At 38.0% G+C, this 24,144-nt stretch overlaps 1 protein-coding gene across 1 annotated transcript; it reads left to right on the plus strand.

The window, feature by feature from the left end:
* The first annotated feature begins 9,928 nt into the window (after window positions 1–9,928).
* Window positions 9,929–13,987, plus strand: LOC143883128 (uncharacterized). Its single transcript, XM_077386486.1, has 6 exons — window positions 9,929–10,153; window positions 10,277–10,563; window positions 10,741–11,182; window positions 11,630–11,889; window positions 12,460–12,513; window positions 12,889–13,987. Exons 1-6 carry the CDS (start codon window positions 9,929–9,931, stop codon window positions 13,985–13,987), a joined length of 2,367 nt encoding a protein of 788 aa, XP_077242601.1.
* The last annotated feature ends 10,157 nt before the right edge of the window (window positions 13,988–24,144 follow it).

The following is a 24,144-nucleotide window of genomic DNA, read 5'->3' on the forward strand; positions in this document are numbered from 1 at the left end:
GCTTGCCATCTCCTCTTTCATCCCGACCATGTCCCGAGTGAGGTTTTTCATCATCTCTTGCATGCTCAACAAAAGGTCAGTCGGGTCGGCCATTTGGTTTACTTCAAAAGAACCTGAAGACTCTGGTGAAGAAGGTAAAGGTATTGTTGACGACACAGGAGAATCAAATTGATGAACAAGTCTAGACACTGAGGAAGGTCTAGACCAGGTAGGTATAACCTGGGAGTCCTTTTTCGGAGCGATGGTTGCTATCTTTTAGAATAATGATTGGAAGTTAACAAACTAGATTAAATGATTGACAAATGAAATAAGATAGTTTGCACTAATAGAGAGAAAAAGAAAAACAAACATCCTTTGTATTGATTATATTGGTAGGTTACAACGTCAGCAATTGGTTACATGAAAAATGATGAAACCCTGAATTGCCAACTGTCTATAACATGTATCAAGTAAAATTTCTTTCTCTAAATTTTCATCTATAATGAAATCAGAGTTACAATCTTTGACTCTGATTAGATTCAAGTAAAACAAATGAAGACAATAAAAGAAATGACAATCTCGAGCCGAAGATCTTCATGGTTCACCAATTCGAGCTCTTCGGTTTGCAGGCTCTCCAAATATTCCCCCCTTTCGAAGCTTAGACATGAAAGCAGATCTCCTCTCCGTGATTTTGTCTCTCCAAGCAGCTACTATGTATGCAATGAGATCAGGAGTAAGGTCTTCACAACTAGGTGGTGTGATAACCTTAGGAGGACACCAGATTCCAGTAACCTGACAAGAAAAACACAAAGGTGCATAGAAAGATGATTTTTCTAAGCCCATAAGATAGACAAATGAGTATGGGCAAGTCCTGGTGATAATTTGTGGGTAGGATTGACTCACCCAACGAAATTGGTTTTCTCTTACATTCTTTAACCAATGGTGCCATTCATTAAGCTGAGGTTGCTTAATCTTTGTCTTCCAGGAATGAAAACTCTTAAGGGTGTACTCAATGCGGTTTTGTGGCTGAAGGACAGTGAGTTTCTCACATAGCCACACATATAACAGCTTAGCACATCCGAAAAAGTTATCCTGCACCTTTTTACTAGCAATAAAGTCTAAGCCATAAACGGTTTCAGCTAGCATTGTAGGGACATGATTTCTCCCTTCATTTATCTGATCTAATATTGTCAACAAGGTGAAAGGAGCAGCACTAGAGTCTCTACGAAGGACATGGCGTGCAAAAACAGCAAAGACTAAGGCATTACGTCGACATTGCTGAAAATGAGAGTCAGTAAGGTCGACGTTTTTAGAAAATAGTTCAATGAGGGCTTGAAATTGCACATTTTTCTCGGTTAAGCATGGCAGAGTTTTCACGATCTTATTTTCAAAGAGTTAGCAAAAAAGATCATGAGGGGAGTCTACGCTTGAAGGTCGGATCCAAAGTCCATCAGGAGGAAGCTCTAACAGGGCACACCAATCATCAAATATAGGACAGAGTTGAAAAGACCCAAATCGGAAGACATGGAAAACAAGATCCCAACATCCAGCAGCTGCTTGAAGAAACTTCCAATTTATACCGCGACTATTTAGATGAGTAAATGAACCGATGAAACGCTCAGCCACATTCCTTTCTTCATACCTCAGCGGAAAAGATTTAATAGTCTCAGCTATCCACTTGTCTAACAAATTGTTTGCCATGATCAGACCTGACACTTAGATAGAACAAGATGATAAGGGAAGGAAGATAACCTTTAAATAAATAATAAGAATAAACTTGACAATCAAATATACGGGAAGGATACAATCTGGGACATTGAATTTCTCATCAACGATGAGAGATAATCAAGAGATCAGACAATAGACCACGGCCATAAAATGACAAAAGTAGGTCGCAAACCGGATCTAAATCTGGCGATGAATATCATCAAATGTGCAATCAATATGATCAGAAATGATAGATCATGGTCATAAGGACAACGAATGAGCTATCGGCCAGATCTCCAGACAAAATAGGTAGACAGGTAAGGATCTAATCCTACTGAGCAATGTATACATAAGATGAATTTATGATACAACAAAAGGGTATATACATAATGGCAGGGTAATAAATAAATTATGACCACGAGAACGATATGTACAGGCCACTAACCTAGTGAAATTGAAAGGATACTAATATAACTGATCAAATCAGAAATTCTTACTAAAAATGGATCCTAAACTAATCAAAGCTATACATGGGAATCAAGACAAGGTAAACTGACTCTAAAGGATAGTAATCATGCTCAACATGTTTTGGATAAAATCCAGCAGCATAACGGCTATACGAGGAGGTCAAGGTCCAGACTACGTAAACTGACTCTAAAGAGTAGCAGTCATGGTCAAAATGTGTTGTGAAAAATCCGGCAGCATAACGGCTAAACAAGAAAGTCAAGGTAAGGTAAACTCATGGTTTAACTAACTCTAAGAAATAGCGGTCATACTCAAAAATATTCTGGATAAAATCCGGCAGCATAACGTCGCTAGACAAGAAAGTCAAGATAAGGTAAACTCATAGTTCTTCTAACTCTAAGAAATAGCGGTCATGCTCAAAAAATATTCTGGATAAAATTCGGCAGCATAACGGCTATACAGGGATCCCCATAGCTCAATCAAAGGTATATGAATAATAGTGGTAAGGTAAGCTCGAAATATGATTACCAGAGAAGGGTAAATGAAGGACTGACCATAGGTGAGAACATACAACAGGTCAAATCCTGTAATCAACAAATCAAGGACTAAACATGGCCAAAGTAATGGCGATCAAAAGTCATTGACTAGATCTAGATCTGAATAGCGAATGGATATAACTGATTGAAAAGAATAAGGAACTCTAACTAAGAGAAGAACCCTAATATATATAATCAGTATATATAGGTATATACACATACACACAAATCCTAACCAGAGGCACCGGCCCTAATTCTAATCTAGCTGAGTCAAGGAAGTCTCGACTCAAGACTGACTAATGAGTGTACTAGGACTGCGTTGTAGCCATATAAAATGAGCTACCCTGGTCTACAAATGGGACAAAGCTCTTAACTCTAGGCTCCACATGTGTAAGCAACACACGTTCGACCCTTAAATGAATGCAATATACTTATATAAATACGTGTACTTCCTAGTTGGGTTTCACTAAGTCAGTAAGTATATACATAATATATAAAACAAAGTAGGGCTCCAGACTCAATCTATCGGGTACTATGCGTATGAACCATACTTAATATGTATAACACAAGCACGCCTCATGTTATACGTAGTATGCTTCATTGCTCATTGGTTGCTGTAGATAAAAGTACGCACAATGTCTACAACTGCAGCACCGACGCATAGCTTGAAAATAGATCCAGCAGTTCCGTCAAGGTAATGACCTCCTAGTCTGGTACGCACTGTATTTATCTTCGTAGAGCCAAGAATAATGAAAAACAATGAAAAAAGTAAAGAATACACAATATGATAACATATGATGTGCAGTGTGTGAATCCCTTTTTTTAATTGCGCACCTATCTGGTGCCCCTGGATTCTAACGATAGAATTTTCATTTAAAATGATTTTAGCTCAAAATTCTCCAAAGTTAGTAAAAATGGCATTTTTATAGAGTTAGGCAATATTTCAAAAACTCCCCAGTAGAGTCGCCAGCCTGTGGACCCCGATCCGAGATACGATGAGGGGATGAGCCCTCAGTGGCCTCTCTGGATCATCCACGTGTGAAGGAGAGCTCTACCAAGGAACTCTCGAAACAAATGCCATCCTCATAGCATAGCACGAGTGGCGATATAAAAAGAAAGAGATATGTCTTGATCTGGAGCCAAGGCTCGAAACCAAGACATACCCAAAATGAACTTAGAGTCGCCATCCATGGATAGGCCATGGAACCCGAAAATCAAATCCTCTGTGCAATGGATAACCAGAAATGTATATGGGCTCGTGCCTGATTACGAATGGAGAAGGTCCGAAGAGCACCCCCAATTCGTCCGAGTGCAAGCACTTGGTCTCTTATGCCATTTTCATTAACTCCAAAGAAGTTTGGGTAAAAATTATGTGAAATGGGAACAAATATCCCTGAGTGAACGTCCACCTAATCATGCATGACTCGGGGATGAAATAATAAACACACATAAAATAAAATGAAAGATGTGTCACCTAATCATAACTAGGTTATGAGTGACATGCCTAACTGGTGTCTAAGTGCTGGTGGACATACACATACAAGCTACAGCTAAAGGTATAGGATCAGTATAAGAAAGTAAGAAAACACAACAAAATATACAATAACACATCAAATCCTAAGACTCTAAACGATTTAGCCCGAGTCCTCGGATGGTCTGATGTTCATCCAAAGAAGCCTACGTATCCCCGCCTCCGCAAGAATCAGAGCAACGTAGTTCTTCGCGCCTATTCTAAGTTATGATGCCTAAGACACATAGACCTCTATCCTAGACTCGATCTAAAAGACCGGACTAGTTATTAAAACTTCTTGAGCGATTATTTAGATTCCAGTGAATTGTGAATTTCAGGACACCCTATATGCCCTAACTAAATGTAGGTTAGCCTTAGGCTAATGCAGGTGGTTCCTACAACCTATGTGTAACTAGGCTGTGTATCCTAAGGAAAACAAATGGTGGACTAGCGTATCCTATTCTAGTCATCAGTCGGCGATGTTGATCGCCAGCTGACCGGACGGAGGCGTTCCTATAACTCTAGGACAAACCCCTAACTCTAAAACAAGCACACAACAAACAAACAATCAAACACCCTACCAAAAGAAACTCCTAACTCTAAAACTCTCTATCTAGGAGAAACTCCTAAATCTAGAGGAAGATCGTTTGAAAACAAGGTTTTAAAGGTTGCTTATTCAAAAAGATTTAAAATGCTATTTACAAAAGTTTGGCTGGACTTGGGATATAAATCCCAAGCTGTACTACGTACATAAGAGGATCAAGCCAACGTAGTTGGAAAACGAACTCTCTCTAAAATTTTAAAGCGCTTCAAATGACTTAAGGTTTTTGATATTTTTCAACTGCTTTAGAATTTTAAGATGTTTCAATATTTTGGGATTTTTAAATGTTTTAACATGTTTTTGAATTTTAAATTTCAATTGTTTTTGGGTTTTAAAATGTTTCGAGTGTTTTTGGATGTTAAAATGTTTTAGATGTTTTTTGGATTTTCAAATGTTTTAGATGTTTTTGGATTTTCAAAGGTTTTCACTCTTTTGGTCAAAGACCTAAGGGAACACATAAAGCAACACCCTGGGCCAAACCCTAGGGCTAACAGGGGAAACTCCTAAACCAGGTAAGCTAATTATCAAGGATAATGAAATGATCTAAGATCCCAAAAGGCAAAGCTCTAATGAGAACGTGCTAGTCTTTAAAGAATAAAAGCGATGACAACACCGAGGAGAAATTCCTAACTAAAATACCAAAGAAAAGGGGGGAAATGAGTCGAAGACTCTCTAACAACTCTACCAAAAGAGAAGGAGGAATGAGTCAAAGACTCCCTAATAATATCCTTAAAAGGACAAAAGAGTCAAAGACTCTCTAACAACTCTACCAAAAGAGAAGGAGGAACGAGTCAAAGACTCCCTAGTAATATCCTTAAAAGGACAAAAGTGTCAAAGACTCTCTAATACTACCACCTAAAAGAAGAATGAGTCAAAGACTCTCTCTAGAAGAAGGGGGGATTCTAATATGAGGCTGAGTAAGTGATGAGCACATTTATGTGTGAATTATAGGTAGGAAAAGCACGTATTTCTCTCATTTAAAGCGGTGCTACTAAGGTATTTTTTGTGTTTTTGGTGTTTCAGGTTGTTTTCTAGATTTTCACAGAAAATAGAGCTAAGAGATGGAATTGCAAAGAAAATTCAAGGATCTATATGGTTTGCAAAGATGAAGTGTGTGTGATTTGGATCTCTACCTTCTCACTGCCGGTTACAAATTTGGGAAGGCAAATTGAGAAAACAACTGATTCGTATTTTAGTATTAAAATGAATGGTTCGGATTACACCACACTGAAATTTCATGTTGCTGGAATCGAATTAAAGCTGCTGGAATCAGAAGCTGGAATCAGTTGCTGGAATTAATCAGAAGCTGGAATCAGTTGCTGGAATTAATCAGAAGCTGGAATCAGTTGCTGGAATCAGTTGCTGGAATCAGTTGCTGGAATTAATCAGAAGCTGGAATTAAAAAGAAGCTGGAAACGAATTTATAAGTTGCTGGAAACAAAAGAGGCATGATGCCATGTATTACATGCAAAAGTGGGACCCACTTGAGAGTGCAACATCAGCCCACGAAAATGATTTAAAGGCCACGACCAATTTGAAATTTGGATGATTTGGATCATCTAATGGAAATGATTTTGGAGGTACCAACGCATCCATATTGGAGCACTTCACATGGACGGTCAGATCATCCTATGAAGTAGAACCCTCGTACCATTTTGCTTTGTCTTTAAAAATACATAAAATCCAAATTTTGTGGGAAGTGGGACCCACTTGGATTTTTGGAAAGTTGTTAAACCTTTTGGGCCACAATGAGAATCGTCTATTGCATGCAATGGTGGGACCCATAAGTGGGCTGATGTGGGAAACCTTGAAACAAGGGCTGATGTGGGAAACCTTGAAACAAGGGCTGATTTGGAAAGTTTTTAAAGGAATGCAAGAATCGACCATAAATTTAGAAGCTTGCAAGAATAGCATGTGGGACCCACATGGATTTGAAGCATGCAAGTTTCATCTTACAAACAGCCCACGTTTTTTTCTTTTGAACTAGAAATAGCAATTGCTAATTTGGTGTAGTATCCGTGGGACCCACATGGATTTGAAGCATGCATTGTTTCCTTGTTGAAACAGTACACATTCCCACGTAGAAATGGAGCCACAAACAAATTAGAATATGCCTAATATATTTCAAGGTGAGCAATTTTTCATATAGGAAGAAGGGATTTTCGGCTTGCACATGAAAAGTAACTTTCCGAATTGCAAAGGATTTGTGGACGTGGGTGGAATTGTTTCCTTTCTAGCTTCGTTTTGCCAATTGTTGTTTATACTCTTTTTTTTTTAAATTGAGAAGAATGGCAACACCTTATATATGAAAAAACATGAATGGAGGAGGGCTCTCCACGTTTTTTTTTTCTTCTCTCCCCTTTACTGAAATTTAGCCCACTTTTCTCTCTATCACCTCTCCAATTTTTCGTTCATCTTTTTCTCTTCCTGTTTTTATTTTCTCTCTTGTTTTTCTTACACTAGTCTCACCCATTACTCTCTCTCTCTCTCCTCATTCTCTCCCTCATCTCTTACATATTCAATCTCTCTTACATTATTTTTTTCTCTCCATCAACCAAAGACCGATCCAACCGTCAAAAGTTCAATCCAAGGCGACACCAAGGCTTGAAGGAAGGCGATCAGGGATTCAACTATTGCGAAGAGGAGAAAAAGACTAAGTGTTCTTTAATTTTTGTTATTTCTTTCAAATCTAGTTCAATGTATTTTTGTTTAATTTCAATTAAAAGAGAAAGTACTTTGTGTTTTATTTTACTTTTCAAGTTCTTAATGACAATTCTCTTATCTATTCTCTCTATTTTCTATGTTTCTTTCCCTTTCTCCATGAGTAGCTAAACTCACTATACTTAGGGTTTAGATGAAGCCATGGGGAAGGAAAAAGAGAAGTAATTAAAACAAGTGGCTTATATAATAAATTATGTAGGATTTTATTTTTGTACTAATCCCAATCATCCATGCCATTGGCTTTCTCCTTTCGTATGGATGATTGTTGATTAACAAAGATTAAATTCTATATAATTAATATAAATTAGAGGGTTAATTCAATTAAATACTCATAAATAATGACATCTTTTAGATCTTATTATTTATTGACTGTTTAGTTGGATTTTCAACCTAATTAAAGAGATGTTTTAATTAATCAATCTAATCCAAACTCATGGTGGATTCTAACCCTAAGTAATCTTTTATATTGAATTAAGATTTTTACACTATTCCAAATTACTTTCGCAATTTTTCAATTAACTTAGGCCTTTAGAATTTTAGTTTTCTAATTAGATTAGATAAGTAGTTAATCAAGATCATTAGAATTTTGGTACACTTTGCCTAAATTAAGATTTCCAAATCAAGATCATAGTTGAATTTGATTCTTAGATTGAATAGAATATAAGCTTATATATAGTGTTGGCTCCGAGGTCTAAGTCCACGGAAATCCTGAGTCCATTCCAGGCAACATTATATCATAGTTAGTATTCTAATCGGTAAAAGAATAGGATTGACAACTAGATTTTTCTTCCTTGAGTTCGACCCGTATTTACACGATCCGTGCACTTGCGGTTATTTAATTTCTCAATCAAGTTTTTGGCGCCGCTGCCGGGGAAGAGAGTTGCATTAGAATTTTAATTATTCGAAGTGTTAGATTAGTAGTTGTTTTTTTAGTTTAGTTATATTTTTTTTTGGTTTCTTGGCTATCCATCTCTCTTACTTGGTTTTCCTGTGTTTATGAGTGAAGGTTGGGTGCGGAACTCGGCCAATCGACTAGAAAGAGCAAACCGGTTAGAGACGGCGGAAGACATCGCACCAAATCCAAATCAAGTAGTCATGGCGGAAGAACAAGAGCCGCCCAAGAGTTTGCGAGATCGCTTCTATCCGGCCCGAACCGCGCAACCTTCTTGCATTAGATTGCCGGTTGCGCAGGGCAATAATTTTGAGCTAAAATCACAATTTATTTCTTTGCTTCCTCGTTTTCATGGCCTCCCTTCGGAGGATGCTTATTTATTTTTGCGTGAGTTTGAAGATGTATGTGCTTTGATTAAGTTGCAACAACTTACCGATGATGCGGTAAAGTTGCGGTTTATTACGTTTTCACTCAAGGATGGAGCCAAAAAGTGGCTCTATGGCTTACCAACGAACTCCATCACCACTTGGGAGGAGTTCGCCGTCGCTTTCCTAAAAAAGTTTTTTCCATTACATAAAACTAATAAGCTTAGGAACGATATTTTACAATTCAAACAAAAGCCATTAGAGTCATTTTCTAAGTTTATGGAGAGGTTGAAAGACCTACTCCAAGAGTGTCCTCACCATGGAATTGATTTGTGGCACTTATGCCAAATTGTTTATGAGGGCATAGATTACCAAACAAAGCAACTTCTTGAATCCATGTGTCCTAACGGTTTTACATCTTTCACGGATGAGGCCGCGGCATGGAACTTCTTACTTGATTTGGTAGAAAAAACAAGAGAGTGGGAATCCACTCAAGATGGTGAGAGAGCCACTTCAAGTAAGGGATTTCTAATAGAGGGTGCTGTGGCAAAAGAGGCCCATCTTGATAGCCTAATCAAAAGGCTAGAAGCCATAGTTGTCAAAGGACCTTCATAGGTCCATCAAATTGCACATAGTGTTCCTATGTGCAATTGGTGTCAAGCCACGGACCATGTCATGGAAGAGTGCCCAACTCTTGCTAAATTTGGTAATTCTAATGAAAATGCAAGTGCCATGTTTTTAAATAATCCATATAGTAGCACTTATAATCCGGGATGGAGGAATCATCCTAACTTTTCTTGGAATCAAGGGAATTATCAAGGAGGGCCATCAAATTTCCAAGGTCAAGGCCAATTTGTCCAACCTAGGCCCACCTTCCCTTCTATGCATGTTCGACCACCCCTAACCACACCTCCACCTTTTCAAAACCCAATTTTAAATAATGTTTCAAATCAGCAACCACCGGGTTTTCAAAAACAAGGGGAGTCGGCACGCATAGCTTCCTTAGAAAAGAGCATAGAACTTCTCACTAGCACTTTCATGACAAGCCAACACAATATGGAGAAGCAAATCTCCCAACTTGCCATGGCTTTGCATGAAAGGGAAAAGGGGAAGATGCCAAGTCAACCCGTTCCTAATCCAAGGAACGTGAATATGAATGTGAATCAACAGGTACCGCAAAATCAGTTGAATGTCATTCAACCAATTCTGCCGCTGCAAGAGCCCTCCAATGAATGTAATGTCGTATATGCTTTAAGGAGTGGTAACGATTACCACAATGAGGAGGTCAGATCTGAACCTTCTATAGATCCACAAGATACATCCAAAGAGGTAGGAAAAGACTCCCCTGCAACAGGGTCGATTGTGGAACCCAAACAGGTAAGTGAAGAGCAGGCAGTTTCTCCACCTGCAAAGGAGTATGTGCCTAAAGCTCCTTTTCCAAGGAGACTTGCTAATAATAAAAAGGTGGATGCCATGGATAAAATATTAAATGTGTTTAAGCAAGTGCAAATTAATATTCCTTTATTAGATGCGATTTCCCAAGTCCCTACTTATGCCAAAGTGTTGAAAGATTTGTGCACACAAAAGCGCACAACTAATGTGCCCAAGAAGGCTTTCTTGGCCGCAAATATAAGTTCCATTTTATCTCAACAGATGGTGGCTAAGTATAAGGATCCGGGATGTCCCACTATATCTTGCACTATTGGTAACACTAAAATTGAGCATGCTCTTTTAGATTTGGGTGCTAGTGTGAACCTCTTGCCATTCTCTGTATATATGCAATTAGGACTAGGAGACCTCAAACCAACCACCGTCACTCTCCAATTGGCGGATAGATCCATAAAGACACCTAAAGGGATGGTTGAGGATGTTTTAATTAAAGTAGGAGATTTTCTTTTTCCCGTCGATTTTATCGTGTTAGATACGGAACCTGTTGCTAATATCAAGGATCAAATCCCTATCATTCTTGGGAGGCCTTTCCTTGCTACTAGCAATGCTCTCATTAACTGTAGAAATGGCCTAATGAAACTCTCCTTTGGTAATACGTCAGTAGATTTTAATGTTTTTAGATTAGGTAAGCAACCCAATTTTCATGAAGATATTAATATGTTGCATGCCTTTCCTGAAGATGTTATGACTAATTTTGAAATCAACTTTGATGCAGGTTATCAAGAATGCTTGGATGCACTAGGAGATGATGGAGGAGATGATTTCTTTTCCAAAGCTTTTGCCATTCAAAACGTAGAGCCGGTGGGACCACTAGCCACATCGCTTCCAAAGCTTTCCATTGAAGAGGCCCCACAGCTAGACTTGAAGCCGCTTCCCTCTACTTTACGTTATGCTTTTCTTGGTGATAATTGTACTTTGCCTGTAATAATTGCTGCGGATCTAACCTCCACTCAAGAGGAGGAACTCATTAAATTGCTAAAAGATAACAAGGAAGCCATAGGTTGGACAATGGCCGACATCAAAGGAATTAGCCCTTCGATTGTGCAACACCACATCAACCTCATTGAGGGTTCCAAACCTTCAAGGGAACCTCAAAGAAGGGCTAATCCTGTGATGAAGGAAGCTATCCAAAAAGAAATTTTAAAATGGTTAGATAACGGGATCATATATCCCATATCGGATAGCCAATGGGTGAGTCCCGTTCAAGTAGTGCCTAAGAAGTCGGGAGTCACAGTTATACAATCCGCCACCAATGAACTCATTCCTACTCGTATTCAAACGGGGTGGCGGGTTTGTATTGACTACCGAAAGCTTAATGCCGCTACTTGGAAGGATCACTTTCCTTTGCCTTTTATTGATCAAATGTTAGAAAGGTTAGCGGGTCGTGAGTATTATTGCTTTCTTGATGGATATTCCGGTTATAACCAAATTCCCATAGCTCCTGAAGATCAAGAGAAAACGACATTCACATGCCCCTTTGGAACGTTTGCTTATAGACGCATGCCTTTTGGGTTATGCAATGCACCGGCAACTTTCCAAAGATGCATGATGAGTATCTTTTCTGACATGGTGGAGACCTTCTTAGAGGTTTTTATGGATGATTTTTCTATTCATGGCTCCACCTATGCCGAATGTTTACATCACTTAAAATTGGTCTTAGAAAGGAGTAGAGAAAAGAACCTTGTCCTCAATTGGGAAAAGTGTCATTTTATGGTAAAAGAGGGCATCGTTCTAGGACATGTGATTTCTAAAGAGGGAATTAAGGTTGACAGAGCCAAGGTGGATCTCATTGTCCATCTTCCACCGCCCAAAAGTGTGAAGGATATTCGATCATTTTTAGGCCATGCGGGCTTTTACCGGCGTTTTATAAAAGATTTTTCTAAAAATGCTAGGCCTCTAACCAACTTGTTAGCAAAAGATAAAAAATTTGAGTTTTCCAAAGAATGCTTCGATTCTTTTGAGTGTTTAAAAAATGAGTTAACTACGGCTCCCATCATTCAAGCACCAAATTGGGCCGAACCGTTTGAAATTATGTGTGATGCTTCTGACTTTGCCATAGGAGCCGTTTTGGGCCAAAGATTCAATAAATTACCGCATGTCATCTATTATGCAAGTAGGACTCTCAATGATGCACAACTCAACTACACCACTACGGAAAAAGAATTTCTAGCGGTTGTGTTTGCATTAGAAAAATTTAGGTCCTACTTGATTGGATCGCATGTGATAATTTATACCGACCATTCGGCAATCAAGTATCTCATTGGAAAGAAGGATGCTAAAGCTCGCCTCATTCGGTGGGTTTTACTTCTTCAAGAGTTTGATTTGGAGATTAGAGATAAAAAGGGTACGGAAAACTTGGTTGCCGATCACTTGTCTAGACTTCCTAATGCAAAGAATGACGAAGGTCCAATTAATGAAAACTTCCCTGATGAGCAATTGTTTGCTATTTTTAGTGAGCCATGTTATGCAGATATTGTGAATTACTTGGTTACAGGTGCTACACCGGATCATTGGTCCAACCAAGACAAATACCGGTTTCACTCACAGGTAAAGTATTTCTTTTGGGATGATCCCTATTTGTTCAAAACTTGTTCGGATCAAATTGTCAGACGATGTGTGTCCGATCATGAGTACCAATCGATTCTATCTTTTTGCCATGATCAAGCCTGTGGTGGCCATTTTAGTGCAAAGAAAACCGCACACAAAGTTTTACAATGTGGTTTCTATTGGCCTAGTCTTTTTCGGGATTCTTTTGATTTTTGTAAAGCTTGTAGGTCATGTCAATCCTTAGGAAGAGTTACTAAGCGAAATATGATGTCCCTCAACCCGATCTTAGTGGTAGAAATCTTCGATGTGTGGGGTATCGATTTTATGGGCCCGTTTCCAAATTCATTTGGGAATTTGTATATTTTACTTGCAGTAGATTATGTTTCAAAGTGGATTGAAGCAATTGCTTGCAAAACCAATGACCACAAGGTAGTGGTCAAGTTTTTAAAAGAAAACATCCTATCGCGCTTCGGTACTCCTCGTGCGATCATTAGTGATAGGGGTAAACACTTTTGTAATAGACCTTTTGAAGCCCTTATGAAGAAATATGGTATTACTCATAAGTTGGCTACCCCTTATCATCCTCAAACGAGCGGCCAAGTGGAGGTTTCAAATAGGCAAATTAAGCAAATTTTAGAGAAGACAGTGCATCCAAACCGCAAAGATTGGTCCATTAGATTAGTGGATGCCTTGTGGGCTCATAGGACGGCATTCAAGACTGATCTTGGTCAGTCTCCTTACCGCCTTGTGTATGGCAAAGCTTGTCACCTCCCGGTTGAATTGGAACATAAAGCTTTTTGGGCTATTAAGAAACTAAACTTTGATTTGTCTTCTGCAGGTGTTCAAAGGCGATTACAACTTTCTGAATTGGAGGAGTTGCGCAATGAAGCGTACGAGAATGCAAAGATCTATAAAGAGAAGACAAAAGCTTTTCATGACAAACATATTTTGAGAAAATCGTTTCAAGAGGGCGAAAAAGTGCTTCTTTACAATTCACGATTGCATATATTTCCAGGTAAGTTAAGGTCTCGTTGGGATGGACCATACATTGTGCATAAAGTTTTTTCCCATGGTGCGGTCGAGGTTCTAAATCCCAGCAATGGTGAGATTTTTAAAGTTAATAGTCAACGTTTAAAGCCGTTTATTGAGTTGTCACAGCCGAATATGGAAGAAGTCATGGATCTCCATGAACCTTCCTATTCCAATTCTACTTAAGAAAATACGGTACGTACCCTCCTTTCTATTTTTAGTTCTCATATTTTTGTTTCTATTTTTAATGCATTGAGGACAGTGCATATTTCAAGTATGGGAGGGTAGCTTTTAGAAACTTTCCTTTTCTATTCTTTTCTATGGTTTAAAGTTAGAAAATTTCCTTTCTTTTTATTTTTGGTAATTTTTCGCAAATTAGAAAGAACTTGGTATTCTTAGAAAGAAAGTTGTTCTCTTATTTTAAGAAATAAAGTTAGTGGATATTTTAATTTTGGAATTTGAAAAATTAGAAAGAATACTTTCCTTTCTTAGTTTTGTTTTCTTTTGGAATCTTTCTTTTTAAAAGGATTTGAATAAGAAAATTTGAAAAATTAGAAAGAATACTTTCCTTTCTTAGTTTTGTTTTCTTTTGGAATCTTTCTTTTTAAAAGGATTTGAATAAGAAATAGAAATAGAAACTTGCTTTTTATATGGTATAGATAAAAAGGAAAGAAAGGTTGAAACAAAGAAAGAAAGAATGATTTTTAGAAAGTTTGCTTCTTGATTATAGTTTTGATTTGTAGCCTTGTTGACTTGAGCTATTAAGTCTGAAGGGTTTTTATGCCTAGTTCCTTAAAGCCAACTGGCTTCAGAGCAACTGACTGAAAACTCCATACATGGGTCAATTAGAAAGCTTAATGAATCAAAGCATTGCACATAATCAAAGGTAAAGCTTGAACTCATATGCATCAATGTCTATGACATATGCAAATCAAAGATTAGTCGGACACTGCTTAGTAGCCTGGGTGTCTGGTGCATGCCCTGCATGTCATTCACGTCAAAAGCAGTAGATTATTACAAAAAAAAATGAGTTCTATTCTTAGAAACTATGGGAAAAGTTGAAAGTATGGTGGACCATATAAATTTGTAAGTTTTCTACGAAGTTTCCGAATCAAATTTCTTTTATGGTACGATTACATTAGAGGCAAATTTAAGGGAGATGAGTAGGAAAAATTCAAAAGAAGATTCCTTACTTAAAATATTTTTCTAATTTTTCCAAATTAGAATAGGATGCAAAGTTTAAGTATGTGGGTATTCTTGTTCTTCTATTTTGAGCAATTTATCAAAGAAAAAGGATTGGAAAATTTGTGGCTTTATCTGTAGTGAGATTTGGAGAAAAAAGTTTATTTTTTTGAATTTTGTGTGTATATTCAATGCAAACACTCACGAGACACAACTCGTCCACTAGGGTAACCTAGGGGTTTAAAGGCTTGTTGCACGTGCTAAGTGCAATCGTGATTCCTACGAAAGTGAGTTAGGTTTATTTAGTTTTTGTTTTAGTTTATTTTCTTTTTTGTTTGCTCGAGGACAAGCAAAGCTTAAGTATGGGGGAATCTGATGAGCACATTTATGTGTGAATTATAGGTAGGAAAAGCACGTATTTCTCTCATTTAAAGCGGTGCTACTAAGGTATTTTTTGTGTTTTTGGTGTTTCAGGTTGTTTTCTAGATTTTCACAGAAAATAGAGCTAAGAGATGGAATTGCAAAGAAAATTCAAGGATCTATATGGTTTGCAAAGATGAAGTGTGTGTGATTTGGATCTCTACCTTCTCACTGCCGGTTACAAATTTGGGAAGGCAAATTGAGAAAACAACTGATTCGTATTTTAGTATTAAAATGAATGGTTCGGATTACACCACACTGAAATTCCATGTTGCTGGAATCGAATTAAAGCTGCTGGAATCAGAAGCTGGAATCAGTTGCTGGAATTAATCAGAAGCTGGAATCAGTTGCTGGAATTAATCAGAAGCTGGAATCAGTTGCTGGAATCAGTTGCTGGAATTAATCAGAAGCTGGAATCAGTTGCTGGAATTAAAAAGAAGCTGGAAACGAATTTATAAGTTGCTGGAAACAAAAGAGGTATGATGCCATGTATTACATGCAAAAGTGGGACCCACTTGAGAGTGCAACATCAGCCCACGAAAATGATTTAAAGGCCACGACCAATTTGAAATTTGGATGATTTGGATCATCTAATGGAAATGATTTTGGAGGTACCAACGCATCCATATTGGAGCACTTCACATGGACGGTCAGATCATCCTATGAAGTAGAACCCTCGTACCATTTTGCTTTGTCTTTAAAAATACATAAAATCCAAATTTTGTGGGAAGTGGGACCCACTTGGATTTTTGGAAAGTTGTTAAACCTTTTGGGCCACAATGAGAATCGTCTATTGCATGCAATGGTGGGACCCATAAGTGGGCTGATGTGGGAAACCTTGAAACAAGGGCTGATGTGGGAAACCTTGAAACAAGGGCTGATTTGGAAAGTTTTTAAAGGAATGCAAGAATCGACCATAAATTTAGAAGCTTGCAAGAATAGCATGTGGGACCCACATGGATTTGAAGCATGCAAGTTTCATCTTACAAACAGCCCACGTTTTTTTCTTTTGAACTAGAAATAGCAATTGCTAATTTGGTGTAGTATCCGTGGGACCCACATGGATTTGAAGCATGCATTGTTTCCTTGTTGAAACAGTACACATTCCCACGTAGAAATGGAGCCACAAACAAATTAGAATATGCCTAATATATTTCAAGGTGAGCAATTTTTCATATAGGAAGAAGGGATTTTCGGCTTGCACATGAAAAGTAACTTTCCGAATTGCAAAGGATTTGTGGACGTGGGTGGAATTGTTTCCTTTCTAGCTTCGTTTTGCCAATTGTTGTTTATACTCTTTTTTTTTTTAAATTGAGAAGAATGGCAACACCTTATATATGAAAAAACATGAATGGAGGAGGGCTCTCCACGTTTTTTTTTTCTTCTCTCCCCTCTACTGAAATTTAGCCCACTTTTCTCTCTATCACCTCTCCAATTTTTCGTTCATCTTTTTCTCTTCCTGTTTTTATTTTCTCTCTTGTTTTTCTTACACTAGTCTCACCCATTACTCTCTCTCTCTCTCCTCATTCTCTCCCTCATCTCTTACATATTCAATCTCTCTTACATTATTTTTTTCTCTCCATCAACCAAAGACCGATCCAACCGTCAAAAGTTCAATCCAAGGCGACACCAAGGCTTGAAGGAAGGCGATCAGGGATTCAACTATTGCGAAGAGGAGAAAAAGACTAAGTGTTCTTTAATTTTTGTTATTTCTTTCAAATCTAGTTCAATGTATTTTTGTTTAATTTCAATTAAAAGAGAAAGTACTTTGTGTTTTATTTTACTTTTCAAGTTCTTAATGACAATTCTCTTATCTATTCTCTCTATTTTCTATGTTTCTTTCCCTTTCTCCATGAGTAGCTAAACTCACTATACTTAGGGTTTAGATGAAGCCATGGGGAAGGAAAAAGAGAAGTAATTAAAACAAGTGGCTTATATAATAAATTATGTAGGATTTTATTTTTGTACTAATCCCAATCATCCATGCCATTGGCTTTCTCCTTTCGTATGGATGATTGTTGATTAACAAAGATTAAATTCTATATAATTAATATAAATTAGAGGGTTAATTCAATTAAATACTCATAAATAATGACATCTTTTAGATCTTATTATTTATTGACTGTTTAGTTGGATTTTCAACCTAATTAAAGAGATGTTTTAATTAATCAATCTAATCCAAACTCATGGTGGATTCTAACCCTAAGTAATCTTTTATATTGAATTAAGATTTTTACACTATTCCAAATTACTTTCGCAATTTTTCAATTAACTTAGGCCTTTAGAATTTTAGTTTTCTAATTAGATTAGATAAGTAGTTAATCAAGATCATTAGAATTTTGGTACACTTTGCCTAAATTAAGATTTCCAAATCAAGATCATAGTTGAATTTGATTCTTAGATTGAATAGAATATAAGCTTATATATAGTGTTGGCTCCGAGGTCTAAGTCCACGGAAATCCTGAGTCCATTCCAGGCAACATTATATCATAGTTAGTATTCTAATCGGTAAAAGAATAGGATTGACAACTAGATTTCTCTTCCTTGAGTTCGACCCGTATTTACACGATCCGTGCACTTGCGGTTATTTAATTTCTCAATCAGTAAGCCTCCTAAAAGAGGAAATCACTAATGAGGCAAAGCTTGCTTCCTTAAGAAGGCACGACTTTTCAGCGAGACAGAGCTTGTCTCCTCAAAGATGCAACTAAATTGTAATGAGACAGTGTATGTCTCCTATGGGTTAATTTTCTATACAACTAAAAAAAGGCTCCCTAAGGGATAGATTCTAAATGACAAGGCATGTCTCCGAAGGAGAATCACCTTAATGAGACCGAGGGTGTCTCCTATGGGTACCTCTCTATTATAACCAAGGTTAACTCCCTAAAGGATAGGCTCTAAATGAGGCTTATCTCCAAAGGAGCATGGCCTAATGAGACATAGCATGTTTCCTAGTAGGGGTCTAATTTCTACCGGTGTCTAAAAGACTAGTAAAGTCTATTATATAAAGGAGGGGAGCTCTACTTGGACTGAGCGAGTCCCCTAAGGATGGGATCAGGCTAGCGCCTTCATCGCCCTTAATAATGAGAAGAGAGTTACAATGCCATTGTAGGAGCAGTGAACTTTAGACTAGCAGATATTACGCAATTTCCCATCAAATAAATTCAACAAAACAACAACAAAAAGATACGAGCCCCCACAGATTTTGCTATAGGTATTCTCGGCTGATCTTTTATTCTCAAATGAATTATGAAAAATCACTACTGTCTCTAAGGCAAACCATGGGTAAAAGGAACACCATTATCAATATGAGACAACATGGTTTAAAGTCCTTGCAATGAGCCTTAGTAACGCTATTCACCTACTCACACAGCTACAAACAGTCATATGTACACACATATACTTTGCACTCTTGTACGCACTCACAAGCATATATACAAAATATCTTCACTCTATCATTGCCCCGTTTAGGCAAAAGAAAAACATTAAGATATACATTTAAATGAGAGAAATGACCTGTTCACATTTATTTATTTATTTATTTGGCTGCTCCTCCATTTGCTCCAATAGTATGAAGAAGAATTCTCCCACCATTTGCAAACAAGATCAAAATTACCCCATATACATGTCATTATAGTATACTGGATAAGTTCACCCAAGCAAGAAGATAATCCATTTAATTCAAAAATTTATTGGCAGCCATCTAACAAAACAAAATTCTCAGGTTATGCTACCTTGACTGTAATTTTCATCCATATGTATATATATATATATATATATATATATATATACTCTGCAAATCCTGATGGTACATATTTAAACTAACAAATCTGAGATGCCAACACTGAACTTCAAACAAATCACAAACAAGGCTTAGCCTTTTCCTTTTATGAGTACAAAATAAAGCACAGAATTTGCGATTCCAACATCTCCTGTATAAGTTCTGCGGCATAATTTCACCCCAAACACCTCATTTTTCTTATATAATGAAGGAAAATCCACACTACAATATAAATGAATCCAGCCTCCCAAAGATCTGTGCTCAAGCAATCCTGAGAACATAAAAGTTACAAATCAGGCGAGGATACTGTGAAACAACTCAAACTTGTTTATGAGACCTCTTTTAGAACAATCGATGAGTGTCTTTTAATTAGGAGAAAATGAAATTAATGTGCTTATTTTTCATTTCACGTACACACAAATACAAATCTAATCAAGATTAACATCTATCTTGCGGCCATGTGAAAGACATTACACTGCACAAATTCAATGGAAACTAAACTCATTATCCTTGTTTTATTTATAAACTCTCACATATACTGACTAACTGTAGATGAGTTACTTATAGTTAGATTTTCAACACAAACAAGAAGAAAATAGTTTACAAAATTATTTGAAAATAATCATTTCAACAAACTCTTTTATTCTCTACCCCTAATATATCACCACCATTTACCATGCCGAGGCAAAAGCCTAATCATCTTAAACTTTAAATCCAACCAGTAACCATCCACGGAAGTATAGCACGCTACAGACCTACGAAATTACCTATTGACTCATCCAATTATCTTTTCAACAGATTGGATCAAACAAAGGATCATCCACACAGCGTAACAATTTTTAGATCTACCAAAAATGAGATGAAAACAATAGAACTCAGGAAGATCGGATGACTTGAAATCATGGTTAGCAAAGGACTGAACAATTTGCAAACATTTGATACTAAAACCTAGACATTTACACAGCCAATAAACCACAACACCACTAAGATTAAAAATCAGGAAGATATCTGATGAACCCTGCTTAGCACACTTTCATTATCAACAAAATAGAAATAAGATTACCTCTTTTCCTTAACTGAGAATGATAATTGATGAAAGAAAACTCCAAAAGACGTATGGATGCTTCGATCTCCTCCTCCTTGACACTCTCTTCTAATTTTAGGCCTCAGATCTAAGATTTCTTTCTCATATCCACGACCTCCTCTGTAATTTCTATTGAAGACACAGAGGAGATGAAATGCTAGTAATGGATCTACATATAAGAGATCTAATCCAAGGTTTGGAACAATAGAGTAGTATAGACCTAAGGTTTCTACAGAATAGAGTTTAGATTAGGGTTTAAGGCACTTGAAAAGGGTGTAATGAAATAGAAATGGAAGATCAACAGAGGAAGAATATAAAATCAGATGATCGGAATTTAACTGGAGCTCCGGCAGATTCGCCGGAAAGAATGGATCGGAGGAAAAATAGAAGAAGAAGATAGGGTTTGAGAGAAAGAGATCAAGGTAGATGATGGTGGCTGATTTGGGCAGAGATGGTGGTTTCAACTTATTATTAAGGTGGGGATCAAAGTAATGGGGTCGGATCTAGGTGGAGATGGACAGATCTTGGTGATGGGTTAAATGGGAAAGAGGGTAAGAACAGGGGAGGTTAGAGATGGTGGTTGAGAAGAGAAAATCAAGTGGATTTAAGGAATGGTAGAAGAGAGTATGAGAAAAAAGAAAAGAAAAAAAATAAAAATGGTGGAGGTGCTCGGATTCCGGTGGATTTGCCGGAGAAGAAGGCAAGTCCTTCTCTCTCTCTCTCTCAGCGAAAATGAGAAAAACCTACTCTCTCTCCTTTTTTTTTATTGATTTTCTTATATACTCATATATGGTTGCTGATAGTGGCACACCTCAAAGTGATGGGCGCGCGAAGTTGACTTGGCCTTGAACGGGCTGATTCACCCCCCTTTTCTATAAAAGATGATATATTTGCCTCCTTTTTTTTTCCGCGGACAACCCCCCGTTTCTTTTTTACACTGATTTTCGCATGCTAAGGGCACTCTCCAACTTGACTAATCCATCCCCCTTCTGGATTCGCACCACGCTCATTATCTTGGCTTGTTTATTAACCAAACAAGCTTGGATTTCAACGAAATTTTATGGGGATCTCGGTGAGACCCTAACCTATCTTAGGGTTCTAAATCATTGATTGGATAGGGTTTTGCACAAACAATACGAACTTGGGTCCGGTCAAAATGGGGTGTCTACAGGCGTTTGGGATTTTCTAACCCAGATTGCTGTTTGTCATGGCTCCATTTGATGTGAAAGCACCGCCTCTCTGCACGTCGCCCTCGTGGTAGCATTAAAACGACGATGTATTGAACTTCCTGCCACGCTGGGGACCACCTGGCAAGTGTTGTTTGATCACTTCGGCGAGAGGGACCTTCAAGCCTTCAGCACAATGCATAAGCCCAGCATAATGTAGACACCCAATTTTATCAAGGCGATATTAATGATAGGTGTCACAAGGAAGAACCTTATGACGAGTCTCAGAGCACCAGTTGTGTTTCTCTCAATCTCTCTTTAGGCTAACTAAATGATTTCTGAAAGCCCTTTTAAACCACTGGAAACCCTGTTTTAACACAGCACCCGCCTTGTTTGGAAAACCAAAAGCCTGTTTTATACATCACCCGCATTTTACGGCATCAACCAGTAAGCCTGTTTGCACACGTCATTCCAATCGGTAAGTTAACTTTTGGTCAGAAGCTTCTGTTTACACCCAAAGGACACTTCATCTCCAGAATACGTACGATATTAGTATCATTAGAAAGCTCCTGGAACAAGGAATCCAACGGATCTGACCGCGTACGAATCAAAGTTCAATCGGAAAAGTTACGGACAATCGAAACTAACTGATAAGAGATGAAACCATATAAAACAAAACCAGAGAAGAGACAAAACGTAGCGCGAACCAGGGAGGACATCATCTGGTCTTATCTAGATGATGTCATCCCAAATTCGCCCAAGGTTCGACCCAGATTTTTTACCCCCCCCACCTATAAATAGCGGGGGCAAGAGGTTTTTACACCTTCTCTCTCTCTCTTTCTCCCCTTTTGTGGTGTATACACTCTGTTTCAGTGTATCTCTCAACCCTGAACCCCTGTAGAAATTCATGAAAAACCTTAGTTAGCTTCATTTTCTTCTAGAAGAGAGAAAGTAGAGAAACACTAGGTAGCTCAAACCGGGCGTTGGCACTCCGCCGAAATTCTGAAGGTTCGGAGCGACTTTTCTATTTTACGCCGTTGTTCTACCGAATTTCGTAGAACTACGAGCTGCTTTTCAATAGCAGCACTGTTGTTCTACCGAAATCTCTACAAACTCAGAGGATTTACGGCTATACAGCGCCGTTACGCTGCTGATTTCTCCGTAACTTAGGAGACTCCTTCGCCAATACAGCGCCGTTGCGCTGCCGATTTTCAGAGAACTCAACGCCCTATTATATAAATAGCGCCTTTGTTCTGCCGAAATCTCTGAAACTTCCAAGTCTCTCCCTCCTGATCAAGCGTGGTTGCGCTGCCCAATTCTTTTGGTAAAATTACATTAATTAACTAAAGCTTTATGTAATTTACTTTATAGGGAAATGTACGAGGTGGTGACATTATAAACACCCTAGGTCCCATTGCCTAAGGTTTATAATATAAATCCCACTACTTTTTCCTTACTTTCTGTCATTTCCTATACAAAGTAAGGTACGAGGCGGTAACATTATAGGCACCCCGGCACCCATTGCAGGGGTTTATAATACAAATCCCTCTGCCCTTCTTTTACTTTCTGCACTGTCACTTCCTTTACAAAGTAAGGTACGAGGCGGTAACATTATAAGCACCCCGGCTCCCATTGCCTAGGCTTTATAATACAAATTCCTCTGCCTTTCTATTACTTTCTGCACTGTCATTTCCTTTACAAAGTAAGGTACGAGGCTGTAACATTATAAGCACCCCCGGCTCCCATTGCCTAGGGCTTCTAATACAAGTCCCTCTGCCTTTCTTTTACTTTCCGCACTGTCTATTTTCGTTTGATTTTGGGGGCCTACTTGGAATCAGCTGCAAAATCCGTTTGGGATTTGTAACATTTGATTTTAAACAGGATGGAACCGAACCGCTTATTTTCAGATTTTTTCTGTAAATTCATTTCATTTACATCTTGGAATTAAGTTCAAAACAAAATAAAGGATAAAAAGATAAATTATCCTAATGCAAATCCTTCGAAAAATGCCAATCTAAGTTAAGAGACCGGATTAATCCGGTAAAGAGGGGTGCCTAAAATACCTTCCCTGATTGTCACCATAACCCTTACCCATAAGGTTCTAGGCCTAGACCAAAGGAACCTCTGATTACTATTCTTCCAACGAAATTCGAGTCGTTACTCATTTCCTTGGAAGAATAGACACGGGTCCTAGGCCCTAACCTGGGTGGCGACTATGAGTTTCTCTAACTTGCGAAGTCAGGATCACGGTTCCGAGTTTGTAAGTAGCGCAGATCAAATAACACTCACATAAAAACCCGATGTGGTGATCCCTGTCGTCCTCCGCAACACGAGAAAAAATCGGATACCACAGACTGGCGACACTGCTGGGGAGAAACATGATAGTTCCTTTCTACAGTTCTACTTATCAAAATCAAAATGTTATAACTCTGTATAAATGACTTGGCATTTTCGAAGAATTCAAATCAAATAATTTGACCTTTTCTCCTTTATTAGGGTTATCCTTAACTTGATGTAGCCTTCAGGGGTATTCGCAAGTTGCGAACGCTCTTGACGAGTGAAATAAAACAAGTGTTGGTCTTACTTTCTAGTACCATACACTTGTCACATTTCTTTTGCAGGGATTGCTAAGAGCCAATGCTCAAAATTGCTGCCAAATTGTGTGAAAATGCCCCAGGAAGCACCTAAGCTTACCCCCTTTTAAAAAATTTCA

The sequence above is a fragment of the Tasmannia lanceolata genome, unplaced genomic scaffold, assembly GCF_043159265.1.
Source record: "Tasmannia lanceolata isolate RefF3 unplaced genomic scaffold, GAP_Taslan_0.1 ptg000008l, whole genome shotgun sequence".
In the NCBI taxonomy this organism is placed as follows: Eukaryota; Viridiplantae; Streptophyta; class Magnoliopsida; order Canellales; family Winteraceae; genus Tasmannia; species Tasmannia lanceolata.